At 42.9% G+C, this 17,491-nt stretch overlaps 1 protein-coding gene across 1 annotated transcript in view; it reads left to right on the forward strand.

Moving 5' to 3' along the window:
- Positions 1-14,487, forward strand: part of bsna (bassoon presynaptic cytomatrix protein a) — a 58,411-nt gene extending 43,924 nt beyond the window's left edge. The window contains 12 exon segments of the mRNA XM_089011646.1: positions 379-549; positions 708-964; positions 2,059-2,995; positions 4,179-6,627; positions 7,365-7,931; positions 8,147-8,192; positions 8,194-8,470; positions 9,669-9,762; positions 10,303-10,434; positions 10,557-10,612; positions 11,424-11,547; positions 12,223-14,487. Coding sequence (XP_088867772.1) covers positions 379-549; positions 708-964; positions 2,059-2,995; positions 4,179-6,627; positions 7,365-7,931; positions 8,147-8,192; positions 8,194-8,470; positions 9,669-9,762; positions 10,303-10,434; positions 10,557-10,597 — 4,971 coding nt within the window. The 3' untranslated portion in view covers positions 10,598-10,612; positions 11,424-11,547; positions 12,223-14,487.
- Positions 14,488-17,491: the final 3,004 nt, after the last annotated feature.

Raw genomic sequence — 17,491 nt, forward strand, 5'->3', positions numbered from 1 at the left:
CATTTATGCAATGAAGAAACTCCATTCAGTATTTTCTTGCAAGCATTACATGACTGGCTCTTGAACTTACATGCAAATGCTTTATTTGTATTTTGTTTTTTTTTTTTTTTTTTTTTCTTTTTACATATAAGTTTTGGCTGATTCTAACCATGCCATATTATTTCAGGGGGCTTGTTATGGGCGTGTGTGTCATCTACCATCATTTATAGAACCAGATGTGCTGCAGAAAGTACCCTCATAATACCCCAGTTTTTGAATTGTTTTAACTCAGTCTTTTACGATTAACCTCTCCCCTTAACCTCATGATCATCTGACTCTCATTCAGAAATGCTTTTGCATCCTACCCAAATGTAATTGTTTCATGTTTCTATACTTTAGGTTCTACAACAGCAGCAACAAGAACGGGAGAAACAGCTTGTTGTCCAGAGGGAACAGCTCGCCCAGCAGAAGTCCCAACTTGACCAGATCCAGTCCTTGCAGCAACAGCTACAGCAGCAGCTTGTAGAACAGAAGCGACAGAAAACAGCCGCCGCGGTCCAGAACTTACAGGTCAGAGTCCATGACAATTTTGCTGGGTTACCTGCAGAACGCTCATTTGTAGCACTACATTGCACTCCAGCCTACCTGACATTGTGAAGAAAGTCTGTGGTTGTTGTACACCTGCCATCAAGTGATGCCAAATAACCACGGTTGATCTCCATTTGCAGATGGATATAAATGGACAGCCTCTACACCCATATATGGACCATCAAATCGGATCTCGCTCCCTCCCCAACTCCTCCTCAGAAATGTGTCTGAGGAGCCATGAGCAGCACGTGGAGAACCATACCAACATGAGGAAGCACAACTCCATGACCAGGCTGAGCAGAGACAGCTTGGACGGAGAAGGCGTGGTCTTTCATGTTTCCCCACGCAGGAATGTGGACAGTTGTGTGCAGACAGATGATGAAGATGGGGAGGAGAGGTGAATGTCAATATCTGTGTATTAGGAATGTACAAAATATTAATTGGAACATATTGTGTGTTAATTTACATAAAAATCAAAAACATGTCAATGCATCCTCTGTGTTATGAATAATTGATAGTCAATCTGCCACATGTTTTATTTTAAAGCTTTTAAAAAGACCAAACACAGCAATTTCAAATACAGTGATACCTCACCTCACGAACATAATTGGTTCCCAGAAAGTGTGTGTGAAAAAAAACGAAAAGTCTTCCGAACATGTATGTGCCATAAGAAACAATTAAAATGAAAATGATCCGTTCCCAGGTCCACATTAAACATAATTTTCCACTTAATAAGCCTTAATAGTTGTATTATTAGTCACTACAACATCCGTAACACTCTGACGAAGGCGGAAGTATACGCCGAAACATGTCAGGTAATTGAACACCTAAAATAATGACTGTAGGTAACTCAATCTCCGGTGTGGCTTCTCTTCTTTGCTTCTTAGAAGGAGACGCTTTATCCTTTTTGCTAATTAAAAACCTCTTAATTGACACCTGTTGTAAGGTAGCAATGTTAGACTTAGCGTACTGGTACTAGGACGCTAGGAAAACTAGACCGCCAGCCATCGTGGCACTGTTCGACAATGTGGTTTGGTTCGTCCGCCGAAAACTAGTCCCTCAGCCACTGTGGCGCTGTACGGCCGTGTGGTGTGGTTCATCCGCCAAAAAATAGTTGTTCAGAAGAGAATCTATGCTCGCGAATGTAATGTTCTTGAGGCAAAAAGTTCGTGAGCTGAAGCGTTCATCAGCGACGGTATCACTGTACACGTAAAACGATAATTGATTTCATTGCAACAATGTATTCCCTGTGACTATGAGGCAACCATTTCAGGGCACCTTGATAAGGCAAACAGTTTACATTTCCGTCATGAATAAGAATGTAACATCTGTGTAACATGTTTGTTGTCAACGTAACAAATATTGGCTCATTTGCATGAGGTTAAAAATGTGTTTATTGATGACAGAACAACACTGACACAAGGTGAAATTGTATGGAAAAAAAATCTCTTAAGGAATGAAAATGTTGATTTTTTTTCTCTCCATCACAAGGTACATGATGCGTCATCGAACCAGGCGGCGCGGTCGCAGCGTGGACTGTTCAGTTCAGACAGATGATGATGACGACAAGGCTGAAACGGGGCAGCCCGTCCGCCGCCGAAGATCTCGTTCCTCACGACATTCCGAATCCAGCGCAATTGGCAGCGGAACTGCCACAAGCACTGCTGCTACTGACACGAAAACCAGCACCTCCAAGACGGTATCCTCCAGCATAGCCATCCAAACCAGCAGGGAAATGTCCTGCCAAACCGAAATGGAGCACCTCGGAAGAGTTTCGCCAGCAATCCATGTGACATTACCAGATCCAAATAAAGTAGAGATTGTGCATTACATCTCAGGACCTGAACGGACAAAAAAAGGACAATCACTAGCATGCCAGACCGACCCTGAAGCCCAGTCACAGGGTGTTGTCGCTCCGCAACTAAGCATACCAACCACAGTGAGCCCATATTCTTCCTCCACGAGCAGCGGAATGCAACAATCTGGTTCCACTGACATTGTGACACAGCAGCGCCAGCAGCAGCAACATATCACAGCAAATGCAGCCAAGTTTGAGCGCCGACGCCCTGACCCGCTCGACATTAACTACCAGCCCAACAACCACCTGCACAATGAGTCCATCTCGAGCATCATCCGGCAGCAGCAGACAGTCCCAAAATCCCCACAGGTCCTCTACTCACCTGTCTCACCAGTGTCACCTCATCGCCTGTTGGAGAATTCTCTGTCAAGTGAGAGGCTGAACAAGGCCCATGTCACACCTCAGCAGAAAGCATACACAGCAGAGTCCCCACAACGACATCCTTCCATGCCCAGACCAATCAAGACCGCCCAAAGATCTATGTCAGATCCCAAATCTCTTAGTCCTACTACTGATGAGCACACAAAAGCTAGACTGGCTCTCTATCAACAACAAGCCCTCCAGAACCAGGTAAAGTCACTCAATTTGTCGTCAGAGAATCCCATGAAGAATTATAAATTTAGTAGCTGTAGAGATGTCATTTTCTTTCGGACATGCATGCACAAATCGAATGGAACAGATTAGGTCAGACATTAAAATGCTCAAATTTAAAATGTTTTTGATTTTCGTATGCATTTTGATATGATCTGAATCCAAATCTAATCATATTATTCTGATGATACCTGATCATATGCATTTAAAACACCCTAATTCATAGCGGGGTCAAGCCAAACTTTTGTATCACCATGCTTGATAGGTTGCTGGGAAAAAACGAAGAAACTGGAGCTTGTCTCTGACAGAGAACAAATTACAGAGAACAAAAGTGAGGGACGTCTCACAGCTGCTAAAACAATGGTGGTCCGAAAGAATGTATTTATCTCAAAGTTGTCATTTGGAAACAAATATTGAAGCATTCCAGGTCACTGAATCTATCTGTAATAGTCCAACAGTAAAGTTATATATTATGAGAATAAAGACAACGAACAAGGGAAAAAAAAACACATTTGGCCAATTGGAAAATTGATTCTTAAAGACATTTTAGAAAAAATATATCTTGTTGGCATTGTTACATTGTCACACCAGAAATGTTCCAATTTTCATCATGTTAGTACGGAATTCAAAGATACTCTGCTCATATAACGTTCACATTTTTATTGATGCCTTTATTTGAGTTAGGTTGGTTCTTTTCTCATGTCTTCTAATACAACCCCTTTCTTGTTTCTTGTTGTCCTTGTCGTCTTGTCTATATGTCTCCCTAATATTTTTTTCCATGAACTTATTCTTCGAGTTACCCTTCTTTCTGTCCATGATATCTGTTTCCTTCATTCTCATATATCATACCATTGTAATCAATATTCTTATTATGTTCCTAATTGTATTCATTTTCCTTATTGACTCCATTGGTATGCTTTGTTCCCCGATAACCCTGAACATCATCACATTATTTATTTTCTGCTACCAATTTGATCCTTTTGATCCCATGTATTTTTTGCCCTATTATGTTCTTGATATTTGATCTTGCCAAACAACTTTCCTGTCATCCTGATAATCACACCCTTTCATCTTTTGTTGTACTCCTTTTCATATTTTGTTGTCTTTGTCTCCCCCGCATACTGCACTGCTCTTCCACCCCACCCTCTTTCTCGCCCTCCAGCTTGCAGCTCTTCATCAGAGCTCGCTGCTCCGTAAAGTCAAGAGAACCCTGCCCAGCCCTCCTCCAGAAGAGACGACTGCATCGGTTCATCTGCCTCTGATGACACCTGCCCTCCAACAAGTCTACTTGCCATCCGTGCCCAGCCTCAAGCCCAGCTCTAGGTCTGGCCTAGCTGCCAAAGCCAGCCTTCTCAAAGACCTCACACATGAGCTGAAGGCAGTGGAGCAAGAATCAACAAAGCTGAGAAAGCAGCAAGCTGAACTGGAGGAAGAGGAGAAGGAGATTGATGCTAAGCTGAGATACCTGGAACTAGGGATACACCAAAGGAAAGAAACGTTGGTCAAGGAGAGAGAGAGGAGGGATATTGCTTATCTGAGATGTATGGGTGATGCTCGGGATTATATGTCTGATAGCGAGTTGAATAACCTACGACTGGCAGCTGCAGCTGCATCACATGAGACCAACGGACTGTTGACAACAAGACCAAGCACTGCTCCCCTCAGCCAGTTTAGCAATGATCTGAACACAGCCGCTCAGTACACGCCCACATCATCTTTCCATTCCCAGTACCCTCAGAGCCAACCGGCAGCACCAACTCAATCAAGTTTACCTTTCCAGTCCTCAACATTCAACCAGGTTCCTTATCCCACAGTGTCTCAGTCCCAGGCCTTACCACAACCAGCTCCTCTCCAGAGTCATGTTCACCCATCCGGACCATCCTACCAACCTCAAACCTCATTCTCTTCCCACAGCTACCCCCAAACGCAACCCCCGTACCCCCAAACAGACATAGGTTTACCAAGTGCACCACAACCGCAGCCCCATCCAGGGCACACAGGTTTTGGGCCCGCACCACCTGGTCAGCCCCCCTACCCCACCCACAGCTCACCCTATCCGAGTGCTGTTTCCTCTTACCCCAGCCAGAGCGCCCCTTACCCTGGGCAATCTCAGACAGATATTTTGACAGTACATCAAGGAAGGCCCAGGCAAACGTCACTGGCTGATCTAGAGCACAAGATGCCCACCAATTATGAGACAATCAGCAATCCAACAGTCGTGGTGACCACCACAGCGCAGGACAGCTCCTATTCCAGTTCAACAGCCTCTTTTGGTCAATACACTGGAACCACAACCATGGCCAACTATGGCCCAATGACCATTTCCAGTAGTTACGGTGGGTTTTCTACCATTCCACCCAGCACTTATGGACAGTACACATCAACAACAGTTAGTTCGTATGGCCAGTACACAACAACAGCTGGCGCATATGGACAGTACACGTCAACAGTTTCCAATGCCTATGGCCATGGTATGGATAGTCCCTCCACATACAGTACATCAGACGGCATGTACGGGGCACCAGGTTTAGAACAAAATATCCCAAGGAACTACATGATGATAGATGATGTAAGTGAGCTGACGGCAAAAAACGGGCTGGGCACGACAACCGGGGACATAATGCATCACGGCGGCACGGGGCGATACCCTGGCGACACCCATGGCCACAGCGGCACCATTGGCAGCACGACGCGTGGGGGAACTGGCAGCACCATGTATGGCAGGGCACCCGAGGAGGAGGCAGCGATGCAGGAAGAATTGTACGACCACCATGGCAGGGGTAAGAGCAGCTACAGGCACGGACCTCTAGGAGGCAGCAGCAGCGTGAGCACTAGCATGGGTGGGGGATCTCCCTATTACTATGACTACGACTACAAACATGGCAGCTTTCGATCTGGGGTGCAGAAATCGTCGTCCCCCAGAAGCCTTTTGGCTCCTGCTGTCATGTCCACCAAACGCAGCAAGCACAGGAAACTGGGCAGCATGGAGCAGAAAATCTCCAAATTTTCCCCCATTGAGGAGGCTCGGGATGTTGAGGCAGACCTGGCCGCCTATTCTTCAGCAGCTGGTGGAGGTTGCACCTCCCACATCCGAGGACGGCAGTTGATGGAGGACTACGGCTTCAAGAGGAGTACTTATGACACTGGAAGTGGCATCACCCATGGTAGTCGATACTTTGGATCAATGGGAGAGGAGGACGACAGGATTTACTACACTTCCGGTGGCCGTTCTCGCTCCACCGGCTACGGGATGGACAAAATCACATCCAGAGACTACTCTGGGTACCGCAGCAGATCATATGAGAGGGATGACCGACCCTATCGATCTGGCTATAGTCGAGGGCGCCACCCTACCAGGCAGTACTCTGAAGAGGAGAGCCCATTCAGTCCCCTGGGGAGATTCATGGGCTCCGGGCGATCATCAAGCTTAGGTCCCGACCCATATGACAGCCGCAGCACTAGATACCATTACTATTATGGCCAGTATGGTTCCAGTCACTCTTTGCCAGATGTGCAAGACCACATACGGGACCTACCCCGGACCCATGTCTACAAGTCGGATGATACATACATAATAGACGATTATCATTGTGCAGTGTCAGACAGTGAAGGTAATTGTGGGAGCTGAATGCCCACGGTCTCACTACCTACTACTGCCCCCACCATTTATCTAAATGTCCCCCACCCACCCAATGGATAGGCCTAGAAAAGAGAAAGAGAAGAAAATGAGGCAGAGCTAGCTGTTGCATGCCAATGTTTTCTTCTTCCTGAGAGTTACTTGGAGCTCTCATTGCAGTGGACTGCTGTCTGTCTGTCTGCCTGCCTGTCCGTCCCTCCGCCTGTCCGTCTGGTCATCTGTTTGTCCAGTACACGCATGGTTCTCCGGCGTGGTCGTTTTCTTCGTTCGCACCACTCTGATTCCCTTGGAAGGTCTTCTTTGCACGTCACCAATGCAAATTGTTTTACAGGGATTTATCGTGATCGTGTGTCTGTCTTTTGCATTGATACTTTATACATGTTTTCATTTCTGAATTCTGGTTGCACTGCAAAATAGTCAAATTGTCATTTTGGACGGACAACCTCAACCACATATAGATTTTGCATACTTAGGACTCGCCATATTATTTTAACCAGCACGATTGGCTTAACCTTAAACTAAAACGTTAATGTTATCACGTTGGACATTTTTGCAGTGTTTATTTAATCTACTGAAGTTATAGTCTTGTACCGTAAAAGTTATGTAAATTGTTCTCTTTGCATGCGTATTAATGTAGTATTTTGATTTACCGTGTCTTCTCTTTCTTATACTTTTCTTTGGCATGTGGGTGGTCTTCCTTCTTTTTCTCAGCCTGCATGCCGCTGTCTCCGAACGACATGGAGATTGACTGTGATCTGCTTTCGGTTTCCAAAGCCTACCATCTGGGCCAGGAAGAGACAGACTGGTTTGAGAAGCCACGTTCCAGTTCTCGACATTACGGCGGCAGCCACCAATCAGGAAGGAGTCGTCATGGTGTCAAACACACCTATCACGATTATGAGGAGCCTCCCGAGGAGGACCTGTGGCCGCAGGATGAGTACGGCCACGGAGGACGACACTCTTCGTCCAACCGCGACCACCGACATCATGGCAGCGCAAGTCGACACTCGTCCTCTTCACGTCATTTAGATGAATCAAGATCCTCCCGGTCCTCTAAGAGCCACCCAAAAGACCTGTCAATGCGGCACGATCCTTCAGGGCGGTCTTCTTCATCAGGAAGACGTGGCGATTCTAGGTCGGGAGCCTACCACTCGTCGGATTACTCTCGGGATCCATCCGGCCACCATCAAAGTCAGAGATCTTCAAGACAAGGGGATCCACATCGCTCATCACGCAGCAAGTCTCAGCAACAAGTAGACATGCAAGGCCAGCCAACAGGTACATGGGGGGAATTGTGTACTTTTTACTTCTTGTCTTTGAAAAGTTTGATAAAATATTGTACCAAAAATATTTTCTGAATGAAGAATGAATGATTCGGTGAATGTGCATTTGGACTGGTTGGGTTCAGTACCTCCAACAATTGGTATAGATTACATTTCAACAGAAGGCTTTTAAGCTCTCACCTCCTGCGCTCCCCCATACAAAATGTGTAGGCACTTCCAGGTCTGGCTCTTCTTCAAGGGGACAGGGCCTTGCAGGTTCCTACAGGCTCCGGGCGACAACTTGGCCAGGTTTCCCAAAACGATGGTGTCTCAGGACAGAGGACGCAGCTCCAACAGCAAGCCCAAACTTCAACGGCAAGGCCGGGACACCAAGGGCCCCCTACAACCACTGGTGCTCAGCCACAGCCCGCAGCCCAAGGTCAAAGCATGGGGGTGGGGCAGAACCAGGCCAAACCCGGACAAATAGGAGCAGCGAGTGGAGCGATGGGACAGGCCAGGCAGACAGGTCCCACGGGAACAACAACTGCCCCCATGGTGAGTACAGGAAACCAATAGCTATATGAGAAGGTCCGTATTTTACTGCTGTGTCTGGAAAATGTGACAATGCACAACACAAAACACTGCTCATGACTCAGCAGACTTTTTCCTGCTTTGACTTCAGCTTCCATTAGCTTTCATGAGCTGTCACAACACAAGAGCAATGAAGCAGCTTTGACTGTCACCTTCCTCCTGGCTCCCTGCACGGTCTTTTGTGTCTTTTTTTTTTTGCATTTGCATCTCTCCTCTTTGCTTCCTTATCTCTGCTCTGTTGGCCTGCGTTTTGAGATGTTGATAAAATTGAAACGGTTTGCTCTCGGTCAGCACAGTGCATTGTGGGAGCTACACTATATTGTAGACAAAAGTCTTGAGACCATTGAAATCTATTAAATAATCAAAAGTAGTCAGAATCGCAATCAGAATCATCTGTATTGGCCAAGTATATAAAACACACAAGGAATTTGTCTCGGTAGAACACGCTGCACTAGTATCATCATAAAAAATTGCAAAGAGATGCATTTGGGTTACTGTTTAGAGCAGACATGGGCAAACTACGGCCCGCGGGCCACATACGTTAGGTTTTTTAATCCGGCCCGCCGAACTTGTGCAGTGTGCGGCGGGTCCGTACCCTTGTTTCGATTCTCGCAGTGTGCAAGTCCTTGAGGGTGAGTAGGGCAGTGTCAATGATTTTTTTCCGCTGTCCTAACTGTCCAGAGAAGGCGGATTTTGTCCATTTTTGTGGCGGCCCCGAAACAAATGGTGATAGAAGAACACGGGATTGATTCAATGACAGCCGTGTAGAAATGTCCTAGCACCTCCTGTGGCAGGCCGTCCTTCTTGAGCAGCCTCAGGAAGTACATCATCTGTTGGGCCTTTCTCAGGATGGAGTTGGTGTTGAAATCACTTTCTCGATGTACCTGACATCGTCATTTTGAATGCCTGTATGGTTCCATACGGGTGAGGGCTTTCCGATTCCCACCCCATTGCACAAAATGAGTGCATGCTTGGATGAGTTTGATGTGGTGGAAGAACTTGACTCAAACAACGCCATTAAGTTGTTCCTCTGGCGCTATGAACAAACAGCTTCCATTTTCACACCCAGGTGGTGTACAATTCAGAACGGATGTGGGGTAGACGCTATTCATCCTCTGCTATATTCAGCAATGTTGCTAAGTGAGAAGTTCTCTCGCTGCAGGCAAAGATTGACATTCCTCCAGCAACGGCCATCGGGGCGAAGGCGGCACCCGTCATGGCCTCAAAAGGAGCTCAACCGCCACTCACAGGCATAGGTGATGTTCACACATCCAGATATGAACCTCTGATATTATTTGTGTTATTAAAGTTAGATTTGTGTTATTACGAATACTGTACGGTAGAACATACGTAATTCTGGGAAGCCGGTTTCCCTCTGGTTGCAAACATTTTTATCGTGGTGGATGACATAATAAATAACAATGTCATCCAAACAATTGCCTCCATTTGTGTTGATTTCCAATTGTTGTTTAGTGTTACAATCACAGAGTTGCTTTGTTGACCGCACACACATCAGGATTTACAGTGGAAAATACTGAATATTTACGACCGTGAATCCGAATTTGTTTTCGAGTGGATAAAAAAAATCACTTACACACTCGACACTACAGGATAATCGCTCGAGATAATATTTCTCAAATATCTGATACCATGGCCTTTTATTCTGCCTGTTGAATTCTAAATTGAACAACTTCATACGAGTGGTATTTAGGATGAAATTGACCAGATCGGTACATTGGGTCATGGCATCGATTCCTTTCTTCCTCACCTTGTCAATCGTCATCATCTTCCGGCAGGTTCCAAAGCTGCTCCAAGACCCGGAGGCATAGGCAGTGCGGCAATGGGGCAGCCGGGCATGGAGGGAGACAGCATGTTATCCAAGATTCTGCCAGGAGGAGCTGCTGAGCAGGCTGGCAAACTCGGAGAAGGTAAAGCCAACAACTCATTGCATGATTGTACACTCATCAACATTTGATTTCATCGCCAAGTATGCTTCAAATGGTTCTTGAATCATCGCTTTCATGTAAAAGTTGTCTTTTATCCTTCCCAGCTATATCTGGCTTTGGCAAGAAGTTCACCTCTTTCTTCTAAAGTGCTAAATATAAGGTGTGTATTTTGGTTTTGCTAATTTACTTTTTTTTTGCCTGTAATCACAAGCTAAATTTTCAACAGTCTTCTTATTAGATTACATTAAATTAAATTCATATGACTATTTTCTCAAATGGACATTCTCTGGAAATGCAATCGAGAGATGATGAAACATTTTGAACAAAACATTTTTTTTTCTCTTGAGAAAAAAGAAGAGAAAAAAATAAACTTACATTGTATGTATTTTCAATCAGTTCAACAACATTTCTAGAATCTTAGGAAAGAACTCCCACCACAGATTTTGGAATCATTTTGGGAGTTGCTGTAATAAAATGGAACATATGATTAAAATGCATTCAACACCTTAACACAGGTTAATGCTGAAATGATATACGTACATATTCCTTTTATTCTGGTTTGGGCGGCCTAAAGTTCCTCAAATTCAAGGTAGCATTTTAATTGTCTTAATTAAACATGAACTGTCAAGTGGGTGCAGAGTGAAGAGGCAACATCCCCCCCGAGGATGCTCAGTCAAGCTTGAATTATTTGAATCTCTTTTAATCATGGCCCATTTGTTATTTTTAAAAATCGCACGTGGGATCTTTGTATATCAGTTGGCACAGCCTGATCCACATACCCACAGGCACCAGGAAGCCCCGGACAGATTGAATAAGGCCGACTCGTAAATAGGTTACTCGGGATGGCTTTGCCGATCAATCTTATTTCAAATTATTGGTACTCATGAAGGCTGCTGATACCAACCACCGACAAATAGGCGAACACAATCTAATGACAGAATGTGTAACAAGTGACATTTGTGCCTTTGCAGGACTATGTAAAATCTCTAAGCCATGAGACCTTGTACCAGACAAACCTGCAACATTCCTCTTATTTTTCATTCCATTGGAGAGAGAAAGAGAAGGAGCGGGCGAAGTGCAGCATCAAGCATGCAAGTGAGTACTTGCACTTTGGAGCCGGTCTTTTTGTCCAAAGTAAATTTGTTTTAAAGCCATTGCTCATTGTCTTTATACAAATTCGCAAATTGGGATGTGGACTTTATTAAAATTCAATGATGATGTTGATTGCATGAGTAGAAAATTGGCATTCTTGTAAAATTAAATAAAGAAATTATAATCATTATGTTAATTTTCAGTTGTTTTGAGGCACGCGTACACAATTTTCTATGCCATGTCCATCCGCCATTCCACAGTACTATACAATACACAGTACATTGGTTTTATGCTTATGGTTACTTTCACATCATGTTGGGTAAGAATTCCAAACTGCTGATCTTTTGTGCATAAACGAACACGAATTTATTGATATTCTACATAAGATGTAAAAATATTTCCACTTCTAGTGGTAAATTTTACAAGAAAGAAAATTTCCAGCTGACTGGTCATCAGACAATGATATCGACCAACAGTCTTCTGAGACTAGCTTAGTCTTCAATGAAATTAAGATGCAGGTTTTTGGAGTTTGGAAGGAAACCAGAGTACCCGAAGAAAACCCACATAAACACGGGGAATACAAGCTGAGAATTGAGCACCCAAAAGCTAAAAACTGTGAATGACAAGTGCTATCCATCGTTCTGCCTTTTGCCTAAAACAACTACTACTTTTCCACAGATCATTCAAGGGGTCTTCAATCAATCCAAATGGTCACGTTTGACTCATGTCAATCATGTGGATCCAGCACAGCCACAAGCATGACTGAGAGAAGATGAATGATGCAATGTATGCAGACAACTTCATCGCGTGCTACTGTGGGGGGGGACTTAGGCGTGCTTGGTTCCCATCCAACAAAGCAATTTCGCTCCTCTTCCTCTTCCTGTCATCTGAAGAATAAAGATGAAAAAGGGACGTCGAAAAAGTGCATGGCAGGTTTTTCTGGTACCGACCACTTCTTTGTTTCTTCACGTGCCCAGTTCAGAGAAACGCATCAATGACGAATGTCAACGACGACGTTCTCTTTCGATCTACATTCCAGATTGTGACTCCTCTTCCGCGCTTCGTTTGATTTTGTTCTGTAAATCCCCCAAGCCCACGAATCTCCTCAATATGTCTTTCAAGAAGGGTAAAGTGGAAGGGGCAAGATGGAGAATGTGGAATGCATGGAACTTTACATCCAAGACCTTTTCACTGTCGGTCATCATTAAACGGAGGCCATAAAGACACTGGGAGATGCATCCGAACTCAACTACACAAACAGGAATGAAATGGGATACTAAAAAAAAAAAATAATACAATAAAAAAAATTGTAAGAATTTGTATTCAGAGGGAAGCCACATGGATTTCAGCCAGTATGACATTTTCTGTCAGTGTTGTTCCCTGTTTCCCATGTTTGGTTTGTTATTTTGTTCCGTGACCAGCGCAGCCTTAATTATTTATTTGTATGTTATTTTAACGTGAAAGCGGATTATTTTTTGACGACATCCAAGAACACACGTCATTTTCGTATTTATTTATTTTTGTCCGCTAGCAATGAGATTCATTTCTATTTTTGTAATCATCACCTTTTTTTCTAGTTGTCATTTTGGTTGCCAAGCTCCCTTTAATTCATTTTATTGTATTTTTTTCATAGTCGTGGAATTCTGAACGATAGTCAAGCAATAGAATTAAGGGAGCGAGATGGTCAAGAGCACAACGGTGTGTCATTTGAAAAAAAAAAATGTCTGTCGAAATTATCAGTGATTTGGCGCTCAGCAATTAGCATTTGAAGAAATTTAACAACCCCTCCCCAATTGTGGCCCACTAATACGGTCTACCGACCTGCTATTCACGGTGGGACGTCTCTAGCCATGGGCCACCGATGCGGCCAAGAGCAGAGAAGCATTGAAGAAGTAGACGCCAGACTTGGCATCATGCGTTGGCTTTCGGGGTCACGTTGGTCCAACCTTGCCCCGTACTGCCACTTCCTCCCGATTTCAGACCTCGCACTCGATCAGTATGTGTCTTAAATCTTCACTCAAGTCGAATGTGCACGGCGCACATGAAAGCACATTTGAAAATCGTGTTGAAAAAGGTAGAAAAAAAGGACCCATAAATCTTTTTTATTTCTATCACCCCCTGACCTACAACCTATCTCAGTTGTTATGGAGACTACTCAGGTCAGTACCCTCCCTCCTGCTCGTGATGCTCCTGCACCACATTGTGGGATCTGCGCTTTGCTTGTACGCCACACGACAGCAAAAACAAACAGACTGTCGAGGCCAAATCTGATGAGCAGAAACTGAAACTTGTGTTATATATTGTCCGTGTGAATGCTCGCCGGGGACCTTCGCATGCTGCCCGGCGTTGATACAAAACAGCCACAAAAAAAGACAAATCTCAAAGTCACTTCTATATTGTTCTGTTCCTTAAATTTGTATGTATGTGTGGCAGTATTGTGGGTATATGTACACCGATAATGAACATTATAAGAAAAACTGCTCACTCGCCACGTGTATGGTACGGGGCTAAAAAGGCAACTTTTCATCTCCAACCGCTCTATGCAATAAATCCCATTTGGTAACTGTACAAATAGGAGCGAGAATCGTAGGAGAAAACAAATAATACAAAACAACATCGTCGCCAAACGATCTGGTTTTGCCACTGTTGTTAAATAATAGCAAATATGCTTATTTTATTGCCAGTGTGATCAGGTTGGCTGAGTATGTGGTATTAAAGGGAGTAGGTTTACCCTCATAATCTTTTTTTTTTAGGTTTGAGGGTCAATTTAACGCCACGGAAGGTTTAATTAAGTTGAACTTTCTCATTCGTTGTCATAGTTTCACTTACATTGTTTTTTTATTACTGTAGTCTTTTATTTGGAGCGAGGGGGTACTCCTGTAACATATTAGGGCTGTTTAAGAAACGTGGGTCAGAATATAAAACGTTTGTTAAATATAAAGTTAAATACAGTGAGACCTCAACTTACGAACTTAATTGGTTCCCAGACAGAGTGTGTAAGGCGAAAAGTGTGTATCTAAAAAAAAAAAATCCCATAGGTAACCATTAAAATTGGAATAATCCGTTCCCGGGTTTCCATAAAATATACTTTTCAACTAAATAAGCCTGAAAACTACACACAACATACCTTATTCTATGTATTATAAATGCTATTGTATTGTAATGAAAGAAATACACTGCATTGTATCATAAAGTCACTTTATTTACATTTGTGATGGTCATTGATGGCTTGATGGAATAGCGTTAGAGGTCGAAGGTCAAAGGGAATTGCTGTTTGGAAAGAGACGCACATTACATGACGACTGTAATGTAATGTAATAAAGTTTTATTTACCTTTTTGATGGTCGTTGATGGCTTATGGAAGGAGAGTCACCTTCCATAAGCACTGTTGGTAACTTAACCTGTGGTGCCGTTTGGTCGTGTGCTTCCGCCGAAGATCACTCCGCCAGCCGTGGTGGGTGTGTATTATGAAAATAGTGCTTATTATAAGGTTTAATTTTCAGAAATTTGACGTTTGTAAGACGAAAAGTTTGTAAGATAAGGTGTTTGTAAGTTGAGGTCTCACTGTATAACAGGAGAGTTAAAACGAGTGTGGAGGAAAAATTGAAAGCGAGATAGGAGCTGGCCCAGGCATGAGCAACCGATCCCCGATGTCATAGTTTCTGGCGACGTTGCTTTAATTCTTGGTTTGGCTGAGTGATATTTTCCAGAACAGGTAGTTTGTTGAGTTAAAGTAGGAATAAAAAATAGAGAAGCGTGAAAGGCCGCAGAAATAGTAGAAACGTTGAGAGGTGCTCTTCAGAAATGCATCAACAAATTTATACGTATATATTAAGAGATTCTATTATACAGATGCCTGTATCGAGCATTCCCAATTGCATTGCGACATCCAAGCCTGCTCAGACAGTAAAAAAAAAAGATTTGTCACATTTTAGTTCTTTTCTGTTGACAAAAAATATATACAGTATAGATAATATCTGGGTATACATAATCGGATCAAACCAGAGGGGTTTTAAATGATTTATAAGCAGCGATTAAATTCACCCTCTTGTTATGGGCATTATAACGAACAGTGACAATGTTCCTTAATGCCGTAATCCAAATAAACATTGTTTCCAATCGAGTTAGATCACAGGTATGAAAGTCAAGGCCCGAGGGCCAAATCTGGCCCGCCACATCATTTTATTCGGCCCGCAAAAGCAAATCAAACTTGTGAAATTCCATGAGGCTTGCTCAAGTCTGAAACAGAATTTCAAATTGTCTAATGTAAACCAGAATAACCATCATTATTTTTGACTTCAGATTTGAAAACTAATTATTCATTGATTTGCTGTGCATTCTGTATATAATATGTGGATGAGATGAAACATTCTAATGGCTTCCCTAAATTCATAACGGCCCTCAAGAGGAAACCGTAACTGCAATGTGGCTCACGACAAAAAAAAAAAAAATAAATGAGTTTGACAGCCCTGAGCAAGATGAACTCAACTGGAGGTTTTGTACACTACATGTATGTTTTTTTCCACATGAGCAGAGGTTTCCGACCAAAAACTGATGACTTCACAATGTGTCATTTGGAGATGTCATATGAGTTTGAAATGTATTATGTCAAGTATATGAGGGTGAGGCGCTAGAGAAAGACGGGACAATTACTATTTTTCTTTAGAGTACATTTAAGTCATTGTAAATAAGTTTATATTTTGTGAAATATGAAGGAGGATTATTTATTTTAGAATTTATTTTATTATAATGGAAGCGGGTGTTGTACGGTTGGGGGATTTCAGAAAGAAGGATGTTGAAGCCTAATGTACAAAAAATGCATTGTGACAGTGTTGAAAGTATTATTTCACGTCGAGCTGGTTGGAGGCAAAACATTCAATGGTCAAATTGCAACGTGAGAATCGAGGTTATAGTGGCAACGTTCAGTTTGTCCTTTCAAAAGTCGTCGTCATGACTCAACGGAATCGACATGTGGCTTCTATTTAATCAATAGTTTCTACTTTTGCCATCGTTGAGAGTTCACGTTTTCTTGTCTCAAATCAGCCACTCAAGGTGACTTAAATATGCATTGCAGCAAGGGCTTTGATTCTTACCGTGTGATACTAGTCATCGAAGAAAGCCATTGAAGCAGTTATGCTGTCTGTCTACACTCTGCAGTGTCTTGTCCATTCCTAGGAACGTAATAGACTCAATTTGAGAGTGAAAATTGCCAATCCGTGGCCTGTTTGAAGCACAAAAGTAGTCAACCATAACACATATATTGCAGTTGATTCACATTTTGACATTCAATCTCCTTTGGACATGAAAAGGATCCAAAAATCTCCCGAGATCAGGTCAACTCTGCTTTATGCGCAAAATAGAACTGAAGACGGTTTACAGTCTTGATGACACTTCAAGTCGTGAGCTGTCACTAACACCTTTCATTTGTAATACTGGATTCTTGATAGCCTCAGCAATAACTGACCAGTTTTGTTTGAAATGTATTTTTAAAACGAAGTTTACATTATTCGTTTTTTTTTTTAATTATCATGTTTTTAATAATTTTACTGCCAAGAATATGACCCAATGTCTGCATTTAACAAATGTTTACTGATATGTTTGCAGCCGTGAAAAAAAATGAAAGTGTTTGAAATGTCACTCACATATACGTATATGTATATACACACACACATATATATATATGAGTGACATTTCATGTTTTTTTTGTCTACGTGTGTGGTCAAAACGTTTTTACAGTAGTACATAGGGCAGCATGATAAAGGAAAAAATCTTAAAATAGACGGCATATTATAAATACAGATATTTATGAAGAGATGTTTTAGGTGAGCAGGAGTTGGAAAGAGAAAAAAAAAGTGTTTTGTTTGCTTTGTTTTGTTCATGTAGAATCATGAGTAAAATGGCATGGATGAATTGACCCCCCCCCCCCGAGGAAAGAATTCACCCAACT

The sequence above is a fragment of the Hippocampus bargibanti genome, linkage group LG01 (genome assembly GCF_051943395.1).
Source record: "Hippocampus bargibanti isolate YZ-2025 linkage group LG01, ASM5194339v1, whole genome shotgun sequence".
Classification (NCBI taxonomy): Eukaryota; Metazoa; Chordata; class Actinopteri; order Syngnathiformes; family Syngnathidae; genus Hippocampus; species Hippocampus bargibanti.